The 15,741-nt window shown below is 42.7% G+C and overlaps 2 protein-coding genes across 4 annotated transcripts in view; both read right to left on the bottom strand.

The window, feature by feature from the left end:
• Positions 1–5,733, bottom strand: part of myrf (myelin regulatory factor) — a 51,391-nt gene extending 45,658 nt beyond the window's left edge. Inside the window, exon 1 of one of the 3 annotated variants that reach the window (XM_064335876.1) lies at positions 4,889–5,733. In XM_064335876.1, the coding sequence (XP_064191946.1) occupies positions 4,889–4,934 (46 nt within the window). In that variant the 5' untranslated portion in view covers positions 4,935–5,733. The remainder of the gene's footprint in view (positions 1–4,888) is intronic. The other 2 variants (XM_064335877.1, XM_064335879.1) reach the window with 2 other exon arrangements.
• A 3,123-nt stretch (positions 5,734–8,856) lies between these two features.
• Positions 8,857–15,741, bottom strand: part of dagla (diacylglycerol lipase, alpha) — a 47,721-nt gene continuing 40,836 nt past the window's right edge. Inside the window, exons 19-20 of the mRNA XM_064335875.1 lie at positions 15,570–15,733; positions 8,857–14,101 (exon numbers count right to left, since the gene is read on the bottom strand). Of these exons, the coding sequence (XP_064191945.1) occupies positions 12,985–14,101; positions 15,570–15,733 (1,281 nt within the window). The 3' untranslated portion in view covers positions 8,857–12,984. The remainder of the gene's footprint in view (positions 14,102–15,569; positions 15,734–15,741) is intronic.

Here is a 15,741-nt window from a genome sequence, read left to right as displayed (position 1 = left end):
CTAACGCTAGCAACCATACATCCAACACATATTGTCACCCAGGTAAGCTCAGTTAAGAGCACTAGTAATCAATACACAATACTACTCCCTTACACTCATGCAATGTAGCGAAATACATCAAAATAAAATATCCCATCAAGATCACAAAAGAAATTTCAACGCCATGGATATGGATAAATATTATTGCTGTTCATAGATGATGTTTTTAAAAAAATAAAATGTAATAAAATATATTGAGATTTTTACTTTCCCAAAAAAGTCGACATATTTACAGTATATTTCTGCCTGTTCCATTTCCATAAGGGCTGCTCTCATTAAATGATATAATGTACTAGGACTGATAGAATCTCCAGTAGAACACCTGTTAGGACACACCAGTAATTATATTTGTATTAATGTCTGCTCTGGAAATGTTGCCAGTTATCAAAGGACCATGGCTTTAAAATGATAGAAAGATACAGGACTAGATTTAGTCAATATTTGCCCCAAACTTTGATTCACAGTTGAATGCATTTTTTAAACACAAACACGGTTTATGTAGGAAACAACTGACACTTACATTTATTATGAAGTCAATGACAATGAGAAATGTGGATTGAATCAAAGCCAAATTATTGAATGATTTATATTGTTAACCATAAGGAAATTTAACCGGGTTGGTGTGGTGCATTGTTGGATTGATAAAGCCACTTAAGGACAGCCACTTAAAGTTTTATCTTACAGCTCTACGTTCGGTAAATACTGTAAAGGAAGAAACAATTAGTCACAGGTATGAACCCCACACCAAATTTCCTCTTAACACAAATGCTTTTTTTTCACAAAAATAATTTGAGTAGTGAGATGACTAATTCAGGAGAGGTAACCAATGAAAAATATTTATTTTTTAAAAATATTTTTATTTTAATATGACTTTACCACCATATTACAAACATCTCACTGATGAATGGCAAAAGAAGTGTAGTTTTGGCTCTTTGTAACTGATAACAGTCTAGCGGGCTTCTGTGGAATAGAGATAACCAAATCAAAAAAATAAACTTTTAAACTCCCATTTTCCAAGAAAGATAACCTACATAGTGAGGTAAGGTGCAGCCCTGTTTTGTGCTCATAATATCCCATCTGAGTTTTAGAAAATGTAATGTATTCAAAGCCAGTGCTACTACTTAACGTACACATCAAAGATGTGAAATTGACTGGAAGAGAGAAAATATATTCTTAATAGCCAGTTCTGTTCCATCATTTGCACATCCATCTCACAGCATGAGGGCCATAGGCCTACTTATTAACACACTGATAAGAGACTCTGTATCTCTAAAAGTAACAAATAGACTTCCAGCTCTAGTTAGCAAACCAATTTCAAAATAAAGCCATGACATTTAATGTCTACGCAAAGAAGTGTGAATTGTGTCTTTTGTAAAAAAAATTTTTATTTTTTCTGACTTTCCCTGTATACTAAAGGGTCCACTGTTATTAACGCATACTACATGAAGTGGTTAAACACCACAGCCCAGGGTTTACTATTCACATAAACTGTAACCATCTGTTAACTGTAAATGCTGCCCCTATCTTACAAAGATTTCATTCATTATAAGAATGCAATAAAGCCTTAACTTAAAAAAGAAACACGATATGTAAAAAAAAAAAAATTAATTAATTAATTATTAATAACTTTACAAATAACGTTGACATGTTAAAAATATATCTGAAATATTTGCCACTTCATCCTCAATATCAAGTCAATATCAGTTTTAAAGTTGAGTTATTGCCATAACATGTATTTATTTATTTATGTATTCCAGAGAATATATTGAGATATATGCCTCTTTTTCAAGTGGAACCTCAACATACATTAAGAGCAGCATACGGGAATGAAAATACACACAAATACACAAGACAGTATAAATGAGAAGACAGTAAAATGTTCAAGCAAATAAAATAAGCATTAGGTTGTCACGGCTAATGACAGGAGCAATCCTCAGTTAAAGCTGTGTGAATTACGCCTTTGAAATGAGTTAAAGAAAAACTGAATTTTTTTTATCGAAATGTACCATCACAGCGCTTTTCTTATGACCTCAGGAATGAAAACACACATTGATAGACAGATAGGGGTCAGTGCAATATATGCAGCCAAGTCTGCACTGTGAACTGAGAACAGTCTCTTCCCAATTACCGCACGCCACACCAGTAGCAAACACTCATGCCTTCTCATCATTCACTAATGTTTTTAAACCTAAGGAATGCCTCATCATGAAAATAAGGAAGCTAGTCTAAGCTAGTCTAATAAGCAGTATTGCTTATTAGACTAGCTTCATCATTATCAAGGCAATTATACCACCATCATTGCCTTGCTTCCAGTGATTAAGATAATTCTGAGGGAATGATTATAGTAGTATCTATTTCATGATCATTATAATTTTTTTAATTAAATGATTCCCATAGCATAAAATATAAAATGCATATAATAAGAGCTACAAGAACACAAAAAATCACACACCAGAAAATATTTCATTTCTCATTGCAGAAAACAAAAACCTACATATATAGTAAAACATTCAGTGTTCATTTACATGAGTCCAAATGTACTTTATCAGTGTAGATTTCATCCATTTTGGATTGGAATGTAAATGAACACTGAATATTTTACTAAAGCATTTATTCAATAAACAAGTGTCCGCAATCTGGACTTGAAAAATAAATACAACTTGTTGACAATGTAGTCCTTTTTTAAAATGCATTGTAGTGAACTCACCAAACTGTGTTTGTGAATTTAAAAAACACCCACATTTAATAGTGATGAAAACTCAATTTGTCATGATAGAAAAGTATTTGAATCCAGGCTAAAGTCTGTTAGCCCGACTGATACGAATATGGCAAATGTAGATGACAAGTGTATCCATTTAAGCCGCTTATGATAGACAGTAATGGAGATAGTTGCCTTTCATAGTTTAGTTATCTGTCTATTACTCCATGCTTTCATAACTTATGAAGTTCAAGGCTTAACATTCAAAATGGTTCCCTTGTTGGTTACTCATGTCTTCATTTTAAGTATCCGTCATGAGTAATCAATACAAATAATACCAGTCACAAACACTCCCTCTGGTATGGTAGCCATCTTCTTAGATGTCTAAATGCAGATGCCAGGATAAAGTCTGTTAGGTAAATCAACAAGTTCATAAAGAGCAAAAATTTTCAGTAAATCTGATTATACTGCAAACAGCCCAAAAATGATTTTCTTACTAGAAAGCACCTGGAAAATAGCAAAGCCACCGTGTACAACAAACACCGTAAAACTGCAACTTACAATCTCCTGGAAACAACTATTTACAACTTCTGTTTGAAAAAGCACTGAAAATGTATACTTATGAATGGCAAGCATCAGCTTGTGCATTACTACTAGTAGGGCACTAATAGAGGAGAGCATGGCATTATAAAGAAATGTCATGAAAGGTATTGCTCCAGTTTGAGTAAAATTGTTGTTACTGTTAAGTATGGCAGATGAGCTATGAGAGTTGGAGGTGAGAGGTATTGGGGCAACTACTGGAGTGAAGAGTACCTTGGCAACACTCAGCCGAGAGATCCATAATTGAGACTCAAAGTAGGGAGTGTGCTGAAAAGATTTTAAACTGTGGCAAAACTTTGGAATATACAGTAGATGCTGTTCAGCTGGGATATATCATATTTTATGACAGATTACTCTCTCTCTCTTCTCTCCCTGCCTCTTTCTCTTTCTCTTGCTCTATCTCTCTGTGCAGCCCTGCTTCGCTCATTACAAAACACATCATTTATCTTTTCGTACATGCATTCCTCTACTTTCCCCCTCTCCTCCTCCTCCACCTTCTGAACTCCATCCCCCACTCCTTCATCCTCTCAACCTCTGTACTCTCTCGCCGTTCCTCTCACTCTCATAGTTCCCCATCCCTCGTTTGTCCAATACTTAACTGTTCTCTCCTAAATCCCAACCCCGTCTTTAACACGCAGTCTTTCTCTGTATATTCAGTAACAAAATGCGTGATCCACACCACCCACTCCACTCTCTATTGCTTACCCATCCTTCTTTAACCTTAATAATCTCTTCTGTGGTGCGTTTACTGGATGCCGTGAAACAGCCAAGTACAGAATTTACTGCCCTTTACACAAAGAGGGTTATGACCCGTGTATAAGTATAGTTAAACACCTGTTGTGCAATTAGTAAAAAAATAAATAAAAAAAACCCTAAAAGCCAAACATTACACACGTTTACCTTAAAACGCATTAACTGGCATCACTGCAACATGTTTATCGTATCTGTCTTTACGCACACACAGCATGTAGCCTACCCAATTTCATTTTGAAACACCTTTCAAATGCTACATGAGTCTACCGTGATCTGATGAATTTAAACAACGACAAGTCTGACCGTAAACAATCTGACCAACTGATATAACTTTCTTATGTTAACCTGACCTGCCACTTGTGGGCTGGTTGGTAGCTACACTGATGGCCAATACCAGAGTAAGTATTAAAAAAGGAAAAATATGCACATTTTATAAGAAGTCAAAGATGATGATGATGAGAATAACAGTAAGATATGCGTATTATCAGCCAGCGTATAAAAACACCAAAACACGGTAACAAAAATGTATGCGTGCGCGTGTAATTTAGAACATAATTTCTTAATATATATACTCATAATTTTTCACATATAATTCCAGATTACAAACATCCGGATAGGTTGATGGGTGGGAAATTACTCTTCCTATTTTTTTTTTCTTTGTCTATTAATTTACTTCTATATTTTCACATTTTGAAAGAAGCGGCGCGCTAAGGGCGGCTAGCTCCGTTCAGGTGTGGGTCGCGCCTTCCGAAACAACTAAATAGACCAAGCATAGCGAAATACTAACAGAAGCCTTACCTTCAAAAAATCTCTGCAAGGCTTCTGTTTCATCAACCACGTCCATCCTAGCGAGTCTCCTTCGAAAAATCCATGAACGTATCCCGCTCCAGACCGAATCAGGGCTGTGTAGATCGGGGATCTACCACAAGTACATCCCGACGAGTGTTTTCCAAATTTCCCAACTCGTTCTCTTGCTCTCCCTAGGGAGCTGCTCCCAGTAGAAATGCTGCTCCAATGCCAGGTTATGCTCTGAAAGCAGCTTCTCTTTCCCGATGTTTAACGACTATTCCCTTTTCATTTGTATGATGTAGCCTATAACGGAAATATTGACGTAAGTTACTTAATTAACCTGAGTTCCCAGGTATCTCCATACCCTGTTCACTCGTAGTTCGTTTTCCCTTTGTCCTTCCGTCCCTCTATCAAGCGAGTTCTTGCACAATCAGAATTAGAAGCCCAGTGTACCCTCCTGTAACTAATATGGGGTAATTGACAACAAACCGCAGTTTTTCCGCTCCAAGCTCATAATTTTGTTGCTAAAACTGCCTGTCATAAAGATGGAGTCTACTTTAATAATAATTAATTGAGTCTAGATTCCCTATTTATTAATGTTTCTCTAATCACTGAAAGGACTGTAAAAGCGACGTCAGGCACTGTATTATAGTAGCAAGATCTCCTGTCATTCACCCTCTGTCTCTGTAACTGTCTTTCTCGCTCCCTCGTGTCTCTCCTTAGGTGAACTGCACAAAACGGAGACACCGTGCAAATCGCGTGCATGTGGAAGAGGAGCAGCGACAGGTGTCTTCAGGACGTCATATTCGTAACGGACGTTATCTTGCACTAATTCGTGATAATCATTCAGTTCCAGTTGCTATACCTTAAAGTAGCGGTCGGGTTAAGCCACTTAATGTGACGAGTATTCCAGGGGTTGTGACTAATAAAAAAACGTCACTGGCGAGCAAAAATATGTCACTGTGTAGCTTGTTCCGAGGCCATTTATTAGGAATTTTTATTTACATCAATTTGTAAATGCTGAATTGGAAATACTTTCCTGGAAAACTTGTTCAACAAATTATTATTTTCAGATTTCAGTATGTTTCCTCACCAGTAATGTTACTGTTATTGATGTGGTCTTTGGAAGCATGCATGTCAATGTATGCACATCTAATAAGATGAGATGAATATGCAAATGCACTGTAGTGGATTTGGAATTTGCAAAATTCATGCTACAACATGCCTTATCAGTCATTTTGATGATCACAAACTTTATTCTTTCAGTGATCAATATGTGACTTTATAACTGCAAACGAAGAATGAGAGTTCATTGACTGTACATTCCATATCTAGGAGGATATCATCCACCTGATATTGGAGTTGGGGCCAGATTGTCCCATTATGTTGGTTTTAAAGCTCTTAGACCTGAAGCAATACACACAAGAACACTGTCACAATGCCATACTCCACAGGGTCCATTCTATGCCCTTCCGGCACCATAGCTGGGCAGTAATACGCCATCAATGTGCTGTTTAACGGTTATTTCTGATTTTACTGAAACTGGGGAAATCTTATTGGTTAGATGTTCACCGTGGAAACCACAAGCTGGGAAATAGAGTTTGGGCAGGTGCATCGTCCAGTTCTCATCAGTTTACGTTACAGTACCCCAATCCCGCCTTGGTAAAACAATGCCACTGTGTGCGCCCCTTCTGCAAACCCCCTCCCCCCTCCAAGTGAGATGCAGCTTTGTTGGCTTGTCAGTCACAGCTGGATCATCTTTTCCCCCCCTCCCTTCCTCTGTCTCCTTCTCTCTTTTTCCTCTGTTTTCCCAGAACAACACCTCCGTTCTCTCAGTCACACTGCGCAGATTGTTTGGGAGGACAGAAGCGAGAAAGAGAGAGATAGAGACTGCAAATGACAATGAAACAGCTGGGCTCCTTAATGCAGTTCATTCTGGTGTGTGCGTATGTGCGAGTGGAAGGGTCACAACGATGTGTGTGACTGCATGCGTGTATGAATACAAATTGTGTGCTGCAACATCTGGGCTCAAAGTTCAGCCTCCAGGCCAATGAGGGCTAACTAGTGGCGCGGTCCTTTAGCTACAGCGTGCATGTTCATAGCCGTACACATTTTCTTAACAGGATCTTTAACATTCAGATTGTAAAGAAATAAAATCAGCTAACAAGCATTATACGTTCACACTGGCTGTGACATCCCACAAGTCTCTTTGAATCACTAACATTTTCAGAAGCTAGTTTGGAAGGAAGAATTTGCCTAATAGTGAAAAATAAATGGCACAAATAAATGAAATAAAAATGTTAAAGTTCAAAGCGGACGTGAAAGACAACCACATAGTCCCAGTAAGAGTGACTCGCTGCTAACTATATTACGTGAAGGCCATCCCTATAGGAATTAATGATGAGTCATGTTAAGTAACCTATTTCTGTTATTATATCATGGTTCACTTCACACAAAATGGTAAACAGCTGTAAAGTCAATGAGTATCTGCAATTTGGGTCAGTAGTACGCTATAATTACAAGAACGTGACAATTATGATAGTGACTATAACTCATACTGTACACTAAAAAAGAAAAACGGTTGCAGAATGGGACAAATATGTATATTTTTTATTTGTGAGGAATTGCAAATACAGTAGCGTGGAACAAATTTTACTGTCTATGAGTGACTGTCTAACCAATCTGGATCAAACAATTACTTAAAAATGTTCACTTTAGACACCAGCATAAAATCCTTCTAGTTACTTAAAAAATTTTTAAGAAACATCTAGCCTAATCATTATTTTCTATCATTGTGGGCTCTGGTCCACAAATGTTTCACTAAAAATTCTCAGGGATTTGCAGGGGTGTTTTCAATTTTTACTGGCATCTAAAGAGTTAAAGTACTCGAAATACGTTTTTGACCCACTGTTTGGTGAGAATATGTCATCAGCAGTGTATTGCAGTCTGCAGCACAAATGTCCAGTTGTCTGTGTTCCTGGCTGATAGCGAAGACAATTCCCTTGGTGCAAGCGTATTAGCGATAGCCCTGGAGAACCACTATCGCCCCGTGTCTTCCCACTCCCCCTCCCTTGGTTTCTGACAGGTGTGTTCCCTCATACTTAATGTTCCCAGTAGGCACCGCATTCCAAGATATATCAGGCTTTGTGGACTGTATGTGTGTTTGTGTGAGAGAATAAACGTATTATACGGCATGTGTGACACTGTACTTGAGGGATAGACATCCAGGTGGTTGCTGAACATTGATGCCAAGTTGAGCCATTTGCTGAAAAGCATTTTGAGATTGTTGCAGGAGCTATATAAATGTAATCCACATTATTATGATTAATACTGCTGTTATTTTAATTAAATAATGTATTATTATTATTATTAGTAGTAGTAGTAGTAGTAGGAGTAATAGTAGTAGCAATCATCTTCATCATCATCACCACCACCATTATTTTTCCATTTTGTCATGCTGCAGTACTTTCACTACTTCAGATGTGAAATGTTTGGCCTATGTCGTGTATTTCTGTGGTCTGCTTTCTTGTAAGCAGGCCCAGTGGAATGTTCTATGAATCATTGGACCACAGAGTGCATTTACTGTGCTTCTCAACACTAAAACAAGTGTTTCATAGAGTGAACAGACTTATCAATTAAATGTTTTCTGAATGCCTATTTCTGAGTCAAAATTAAAATCACCTGTCTGTATATTGCATTGTTTTTCATAACATGGTGCCACCACTAAAGTTGCAGTATTTAATGAAAACCTCTAGGGGGAGCATGCAATATTCTTACAGTAGTGAGTACAACAAAACTAGCCTACCCCTGTCATATGCTGCAGATTCTTGCCTTAGTAGTATAAACAGCTGATATTTTCATTATAATTAGAAATTTTTGTATTTTGGCTTCATAGTCTGATGTATAACTGACACTCTCGCAACACAGATAACCATCAAGTAATCACAGTAGTGAATAAACAAAAGACAAGTGGTGCGTTTTGTTTCTTTTAAACGTTTTGTTTAAAATTGCTTTGTCTTTATTCTGTTACAGGCAGGGCAGTGGGTGAGGGTATTTGATACATTCTCATTCTAGGATGGGGGGGGGGGGGTGCAAACCAGGTAAACATGGACTTAATTGAGACATAATGGACTTATATTTCTTTCTCAACATAGATTTCTGTCTAACTCTGCTTAATAGATCTCATAAATCTCTCACTATATAGAGTAATTTCTTCATACATATTTTTAATATCACTATCGATATAGATCTTTTTTAAAATAAAGTCAGTATTATAATGCATATAGTATTTCTTACTACATTACTTCCTATGGGGTTTCATTTCTTTACAATAATTGTAAACAAGACACTTACATATATAAATAATTACACAAAGTAGACAGTGCTGTACAGGGCTGTGGTGAAAACTGTACCATGGTAAGTCCTATGTGGTACAAGGGGACACTGACAAGTAATATAGTAATTGCAATATGATACACTTATAACTGCCTATAGTGCCCTTCACACACCAAAGATCATGGTGAAATAGTTTGGTCAGATAAGAGATTGTGCAGAATGATGTCCCCTGTAGTTTAGTGTAATTGTAAGGATGTTCTGTCACAGACCGCCATGGTACACCGCAGTTCCTTTCCACTTGGACCATCAGCAACATTCCCTTCCGGGAGCAATCAAGATCCTCAAGGAATTTCTGTACGAAATCCCTCACCTCAAGATACTCCACTCAAATCATAAAAAAGGCAAATCCAATGGTAATAATTATACAGTGACTAGTAAATGATCATTAAGTAGCAATAAATAATGCAACAAACGATTACGCATTCAAAAAAAAAAAAAAACCAAAGATATGGAGATTACTCGTTTGAGAAAATGTGCAGCGAAAAAGAGAAGGACACGCTCCTTCTTTCAAGTCCAGTCCAAAAAACACGCCGACGACCAGAGCATTTCGAGAAAAAAACCAACTCCATCAGAATGCAATGAAATCTCTCCTATCTGAGACCTGGGGCGGGTTTTTATTGATTTATTTATTTTTTTATTTTGCAGGCACCCGAAAGCGTAAAGAGCCATCTGGTGGCAGCAGTGGGATACGCGCGAAGGCAACGAGCCGACTCCTGGACTGGGGGTTACCTCGGCGACGAGTCGTACCCGGAAGCAACGGCAGCGCTGTAGCCGGCACCGCGCTAAGGCCAGTTCTCGCGAGCAGCGGCTAAACGATCGACATGCCAGACTGTTCACGGCATGCAACCGTTCCTCTCAGCGAACCTCGGGCGAGCGAAAACCGGTATGGACCCGGCATGTCGCGTGGCAGTTGTGCAAGTCTATTTCGTGTGTCCAGCTTCTTCACCGTAGACACCCACAGACACATAAAATATGAAAATGCCACAAACACAAGAGATGTTGCCATGGGGTCTTGGCAGGAGTATCTGTGTATTCGCGGGTTGGATGTTTTAAGAGGTTCTCTCGAAGGCAAGGACGATTCTGCCACAATAAAATGTTCTATCTACCCTATCACACACAATAAAGCATAATACTGACCAAAACACAAACAGGCCAACCCTTCAAGGAACCATCAAACAATTATGTATATTTTTTTGTTTCCTATCACTTTTTAATAACGTAACATTTTAAATCTTAATCAATAAATCTTCACATGACAAAGCACACCATTTCCTTTACAAATTCTTCAGTTTCTGTTATCTTTGCATATCACTCAATTTCCTCCTTTTAAACCTGAGGAATTATGCTGTCACTCTCTGTCTTTCTATCTCTTCACTGTCCCTTAATTGTTTCTTTTTCTTCCCTCTCCTTTCTACCTTGACGCTAAAGCAGGGAATCACTTTTGTAGGCTGGCAGTTTGCTTGCTTGAGGGGGCAAAGATTTTACATCATCTTGACCCCAGCATTAGGTTTGCACAACATTTTTCTCATGGCTTAAAAAATTCAGAAAATAAATTTGCTGCATATCCTGTGATTCAGCCAAAATAGGCTCTGTGGGGTGGGGTAGGGTGGGCTGGGATGTGGGGTCTGTCTCCTTGGCATCTGTGTGTGTGGGAGTATCCATTTCTCATAACTCAGGAGGCCAGGACTGGGTGGGGCGTGAAGTGGGGTGGGACAACTGTCCCCTCCACTGGGGAAGTGCCCTTTTCTCATTACTCAGTAGCAGAGGTCTGCATCCTGCCCGGAACCCAGTCGCCCCTTAGGTACGCTGTGATTGGGCCGGTAATCGGGCCAATCGGGTAATTTTTAACTCAGGTTAGATTGGGTACGGGCCCACTGCCAACCCAGAAGTTCACAAACATTTAGGGTACCAACAATTCTGTTATCAACAATTGATAACAATGGAGCAAAACTTTCAGTTTTGAAAGTGTATCCTTATGTTCAAACAGCAAATTAAAACATCTGTATCTGACAGCCCAGCAGAAATAAAATGGTTAACGTAACATTTAACAGAAGGAAAAACGGTGCTAAAGCTAGCTAGCTTTCATCGTAAAATATAAACTTTTCCTCCATTTTACAAACATACTAATACTTTATGCAAATAAATACTGAAAGAAAGAGGATGTTGCTCCTGTGCTGTCTGTTGCAGAGGTGCATGTGACGAACTTAACACAACCTGTTTAACAGGAAAAAAGTTCAAAAAATAAGTGTGGAAGCTCAAATGTGGCAGTTTCAACTTACTAGTTGAGCACGAAAGTACACTACAAAAACTGGAAGCTTTGCTTTACGTTGTTGTCAATCGCTAACCGGCAGAAGTGTTCTGTGATCGCAAGCACCTTCACTAGCAGCATTCCAGTGGGAAACACTGCGTTATTTTCTATTGTGCTGAACAGTGTTTGCGGCCTGCTATTTCAGTGATTGGGTTCTGTCAAGTTCCGGCTTAAAATATGGCTAGACCTTGCCGAGCTGGTTTGGGTCAGGCCTCATCTCTAGCTCCATGCAGACCTCTACTCAGGGGCACGAGAAGGAATGAACGAGAATGTTCCGGAGATTTACAATGATTTGTCAGTGAATTGGCCATGGAGCTGGGGTGGAAGGGGGTAGGGGTCGGGGTGGGGGGCAGAGGCCCCTTTGGCTCTGGGGAAGTAACAGGCCCCAGTACAGTTCACAGCCTCTTGACTCTAAAAATATCAAACTCATTTAAAACACAAATCAAAAATTGCTATAGCACCGCCATTGGCTCCCCAAAGCCTTTTTAGGTGCTGTCATGCAAGCACAAATAAGATGCATCAACAGGAGTGCCATGTCAAGAACATTATTAAGAGTGCTTCGTAAGGATAGCACTTTGAGCTAGGTCCACAGGTTCACAACGATGGAGGTACGTCCTCTGCAGTTTCCTACAGAGGCTAGTCTTTTCGCTGAAGGAACGGGCTTTTAAAGGGTCACGCCAACATGCATTGTACGGTCAAACTTCATTGTGCTCTCACCTCCGCGCTACGCGCGCCGGTTTTCAGGCCCTGCCATTCGAGCGCGAGCGCCCACGCGGAAAAGGGCTTCGGTAAGCTGCTCCCTGCGAGGACGCGATATGGCACGACTTATGAACTCGACGCGCGTCGGTCGGGTTCCCACATCGACGATTCCTGACCTAAGGGTCTCCGGATTGTTCTGCTTGCAGCAACTCGCTTGCACGAAAACCCGTTGGCCATATTGGCCTCGGCGACGGACTGACTGCTCCGAAAATCTGTAAAATGTGCATTGCCCTACCACACCTGGCAAGGCAAAAAAAAGTTTCACGGCAGTCGATATTGTCAGATACATTTTCTGCATAAAAAAAACGAGGAGAAATTATAATAAATAAACAACGCATTAATACCAGGCACGACAACTGGCTTCCAGCGGGCGGCTTGGAAGCGATAAAATGGTTTCCGCACACTGTAACCCCTGTTGTATCGGATTTCCGTAGTATGAAGTCAGGTATTAAAGAAATAATCGGTTATACACCGGTGTCTCTGCTTGCATCTGCTTGTACTGTACAATGATACATTACAGAGAGGTCCCAATGAGTGCTGATAGAGGGAGTGAAAGGGATGCAGGGAGAGCCCGGTTCAGTCCTGGGCATTCAGTGAAGGGGGAAAAGAAGGGATGGAATGGAGAAGAGAAGGGCAGGGAGAGTCAGACCATGGACGACAGGGTGTTTTCTCCGGGGTAGGGGGACGGGGCAGTAGTTCGGAGCGGGTGCAGGGCGGGCGGCGCCCCGTCGGCGGGCGAAAGGTCGTTGAGCTCGCCGGAGGACGAGAGGGGGAAGGAGGGCGAGAGGGAGATGCCGGAGGAGGGGTCGGCGGAGCCGGCGAACGTGCGCGGGGGCTTGGGGACCAGGTTGGGCTCCAGCGTGGCGCGGGCCAGCAGGACCCGCTCGTCGGCCGCTTGCCCCTCCCCCGGCCCGTCCTCCTGGCCGTACGAGCCCCGCCCGGACTCCGACTCCCCGTCCGAGAGCTCCAGCGGGGGCGAGCTGCCGTCCAGCTTAAAGAGGGAGTCCAGGAACTGGGCGAACTCCAGCACCACCTGGCTGGGGGCCCCGTTGGGCAAGGGGTCGGGGCAGGCGGGGGAGTCGGGCCCCGTCTCCGGCCTCGCCTCTCCTTTCTCCTCTTCCCTCTCCCACGGGCCCTCCGCCTGGTCCTCGCCCTCCCCCTCCTCCTCTTCCTCCTCCTTCCCGCTCCCGCCGCCGGCCCTCAGGCGGACGGGCGGGGCGGGGGAGCTCTCGGGGCTGGCGGGGACGGGGGACTCCGAGGGGGAACAGGAGGAGGGGCGCGCCGTCCCCCGGCCCGCCGGCTGGCCCAGGACAGTCTGGGCCAACGGGGCGGGGCTTCCGAAGCGGGGCGTCGCCGGGGACAGACGGTGGAAGAACTTGGGCGTGGACCCGGAGTCCGGCGGGGTGGAGTAGGGCCCGTTCTCGCCCAGGTCGTGGTCGGCGGAGGCCTGGCCGAGGCAGTCGGCCGCCAGCAGCTCGGTGCGCGAGCTGAGCGAGGGGTTCTCCTCGGGGATGGGCGTGCCCAGGGAGAAGCCCAGGCTCCCCAGGTTCGGGGAGCCCCGCAGGGCCGCCGAGGACCGGCGGGAGTCCAGGCTGTACAGGGACTCGGCGTCCGACAGGCTCTCCATCACGGCCAGCGGGGCCCGCCGCTCCCGGAGCTCCACCGTGAGGCGCTCCTGAGCCGCCTGGAGCACCACGGGCACGGGGGGAGGCGGGCACTCGGAGAAACCGTTCAGGGAGATCTCCGAGCGAGCGCAGGAGCTGGGGGGGAGAGCAAGAGAGAGAGAGAGGGAAGGACGAGGGGAAGGGTAGAGAGATACGGGGGGGGGGGGGGAGGACGGAAGAAGGAGGAAGAACAGAGTGGCGACAAGCAAAGGGAATAAGACGGGATGCCGGAAGAGGGATTTAAACGAGGGAGGAGCGAACGGGAGAGGGAATGTGCAGAAGGTGAGAACGAAAGGAAGAAGGTTGGACAGGCGACATGGAGAGGAGCGAAAAGTCAGTAGAAAGCAAGAAGAGAAAACAGGAAGAGATGAGGGAAGAGAAGAAGAAAAGAATGAAAGGAGGGGGATTTTGAAGAACGAGCACGAAAGCAGAGACAGACGAGGTGGGTACAAAGGGAAAAGAGACGGCAAAGTAGAACAGCGGGAGTTGAGTTGAGAGGGGGGGATTGTGGGACAGGTGGAGGTTTAACAGAAGGAACAGAAGAAGGAACAGACAGTACACCATGCAAAGCAGTAACAGGGAGAACGAGGGGGGGAGGGAGAGGGGTTACAATTATCCAACTCAATCTGGAGACTACGCTAGCTCTCCTACGTCCTATGTCAGAATGGAGGACTGGGTTACCAAGCACTACTGTACATGAACAAGGCACTGGGGTCAGAGTTAGACAGACAGAGGACAGAGAAGGCAGAGGGACTGTTAATACTTCCAGCAAATAGCATCTGCACGCTCCTTCGCTAATGAACACAGACAGAAGAACAGGCTTGCAGAGGCATAATATATATGCAACTTGACAGACTGATAAACAGACCAGACAGAGAAAAGCCCAGAGAAAATATTACGGCAATGTCCTTAGCTTTGAGTGATGTGCTCAAGCCTTTCTACTTTTGTCATCAACAACATAATTTAGTCCATAAGTCACTGAAAATAATGGACGAGTGGGCTAGCTGAGAAATACACTGCTTATTTCATTTCATTCAATAAGTTAATGCTATTTAGTCACTAACACATACTGATATTACAGTGCCATAAACTTAAGTAGACACTATATTTTAAAAAAATATTTTTTAGTGCTTACTGAAAACTAACCAGTAAACTGAATACCTTCATGGCAATATTGAATGTTTATATTATTATCTATTAACCTGTGTGTTGAATTCCTGGACAGCTAGTATATTTACAGATTTTCCTCACAACCAATAATCCTGACAAAACATGTACAATTCAAATACACCACGACACAGATGTATATCCTAAAATGCTCTGCAAAACAATACCTGAGTCAATGGTATATTTGCTACTTTCCGCTGTGATGGATGATCAAAAAATTGTAGGCTAAGTAAATTATTTGACTAATTAAGAGCTACTTAAGTGACGTGTTGTACGCACATGCCCATCCATGTCCCTGATTTAGAGGAAAAACGTTCAGAGATTTAATGACCCAAACCTGAGCGCCCACCCCCCCCACCCCCCACCCCCCACCCCCCAAGCACCCCATGTGACTGACCGGACACTACTGTTCCTCCGATGGTGGGCGGTGGGTGTGGGCTCCTGGGAGGCCGGCGCAGCCAGGAAGATGGCGTCCGGGTTGAGGTCCATCTCTGTGGGGCTGACCATGATCTTGGCCGCAGACAGCAGGGCCGTCTTCCCCTTGTTGTAGTTCTCCAGCACCTGCCGAG

Source organism: Anguilla rostrata, chromosome 5 (genome assembly GCF_018555375.3).
Source record: "Anguilla rostrata isolate EN2019 chromosome 5, ASM1855537v3, whole genome shotgun sequence".
In the NCBI taxonomy this organism is placed as follows: Eukaryota; Metazoa; Chordata; class Actinopteri; order Anguilliformes; family Anguillidae; genus Anguilla; species Anguilla rostrata.
The sequence above is the reverse complement of the archived record's forward strand: the minus strand, read 5'-3'. Positions and strand labels throughout refer to the sequence as shown.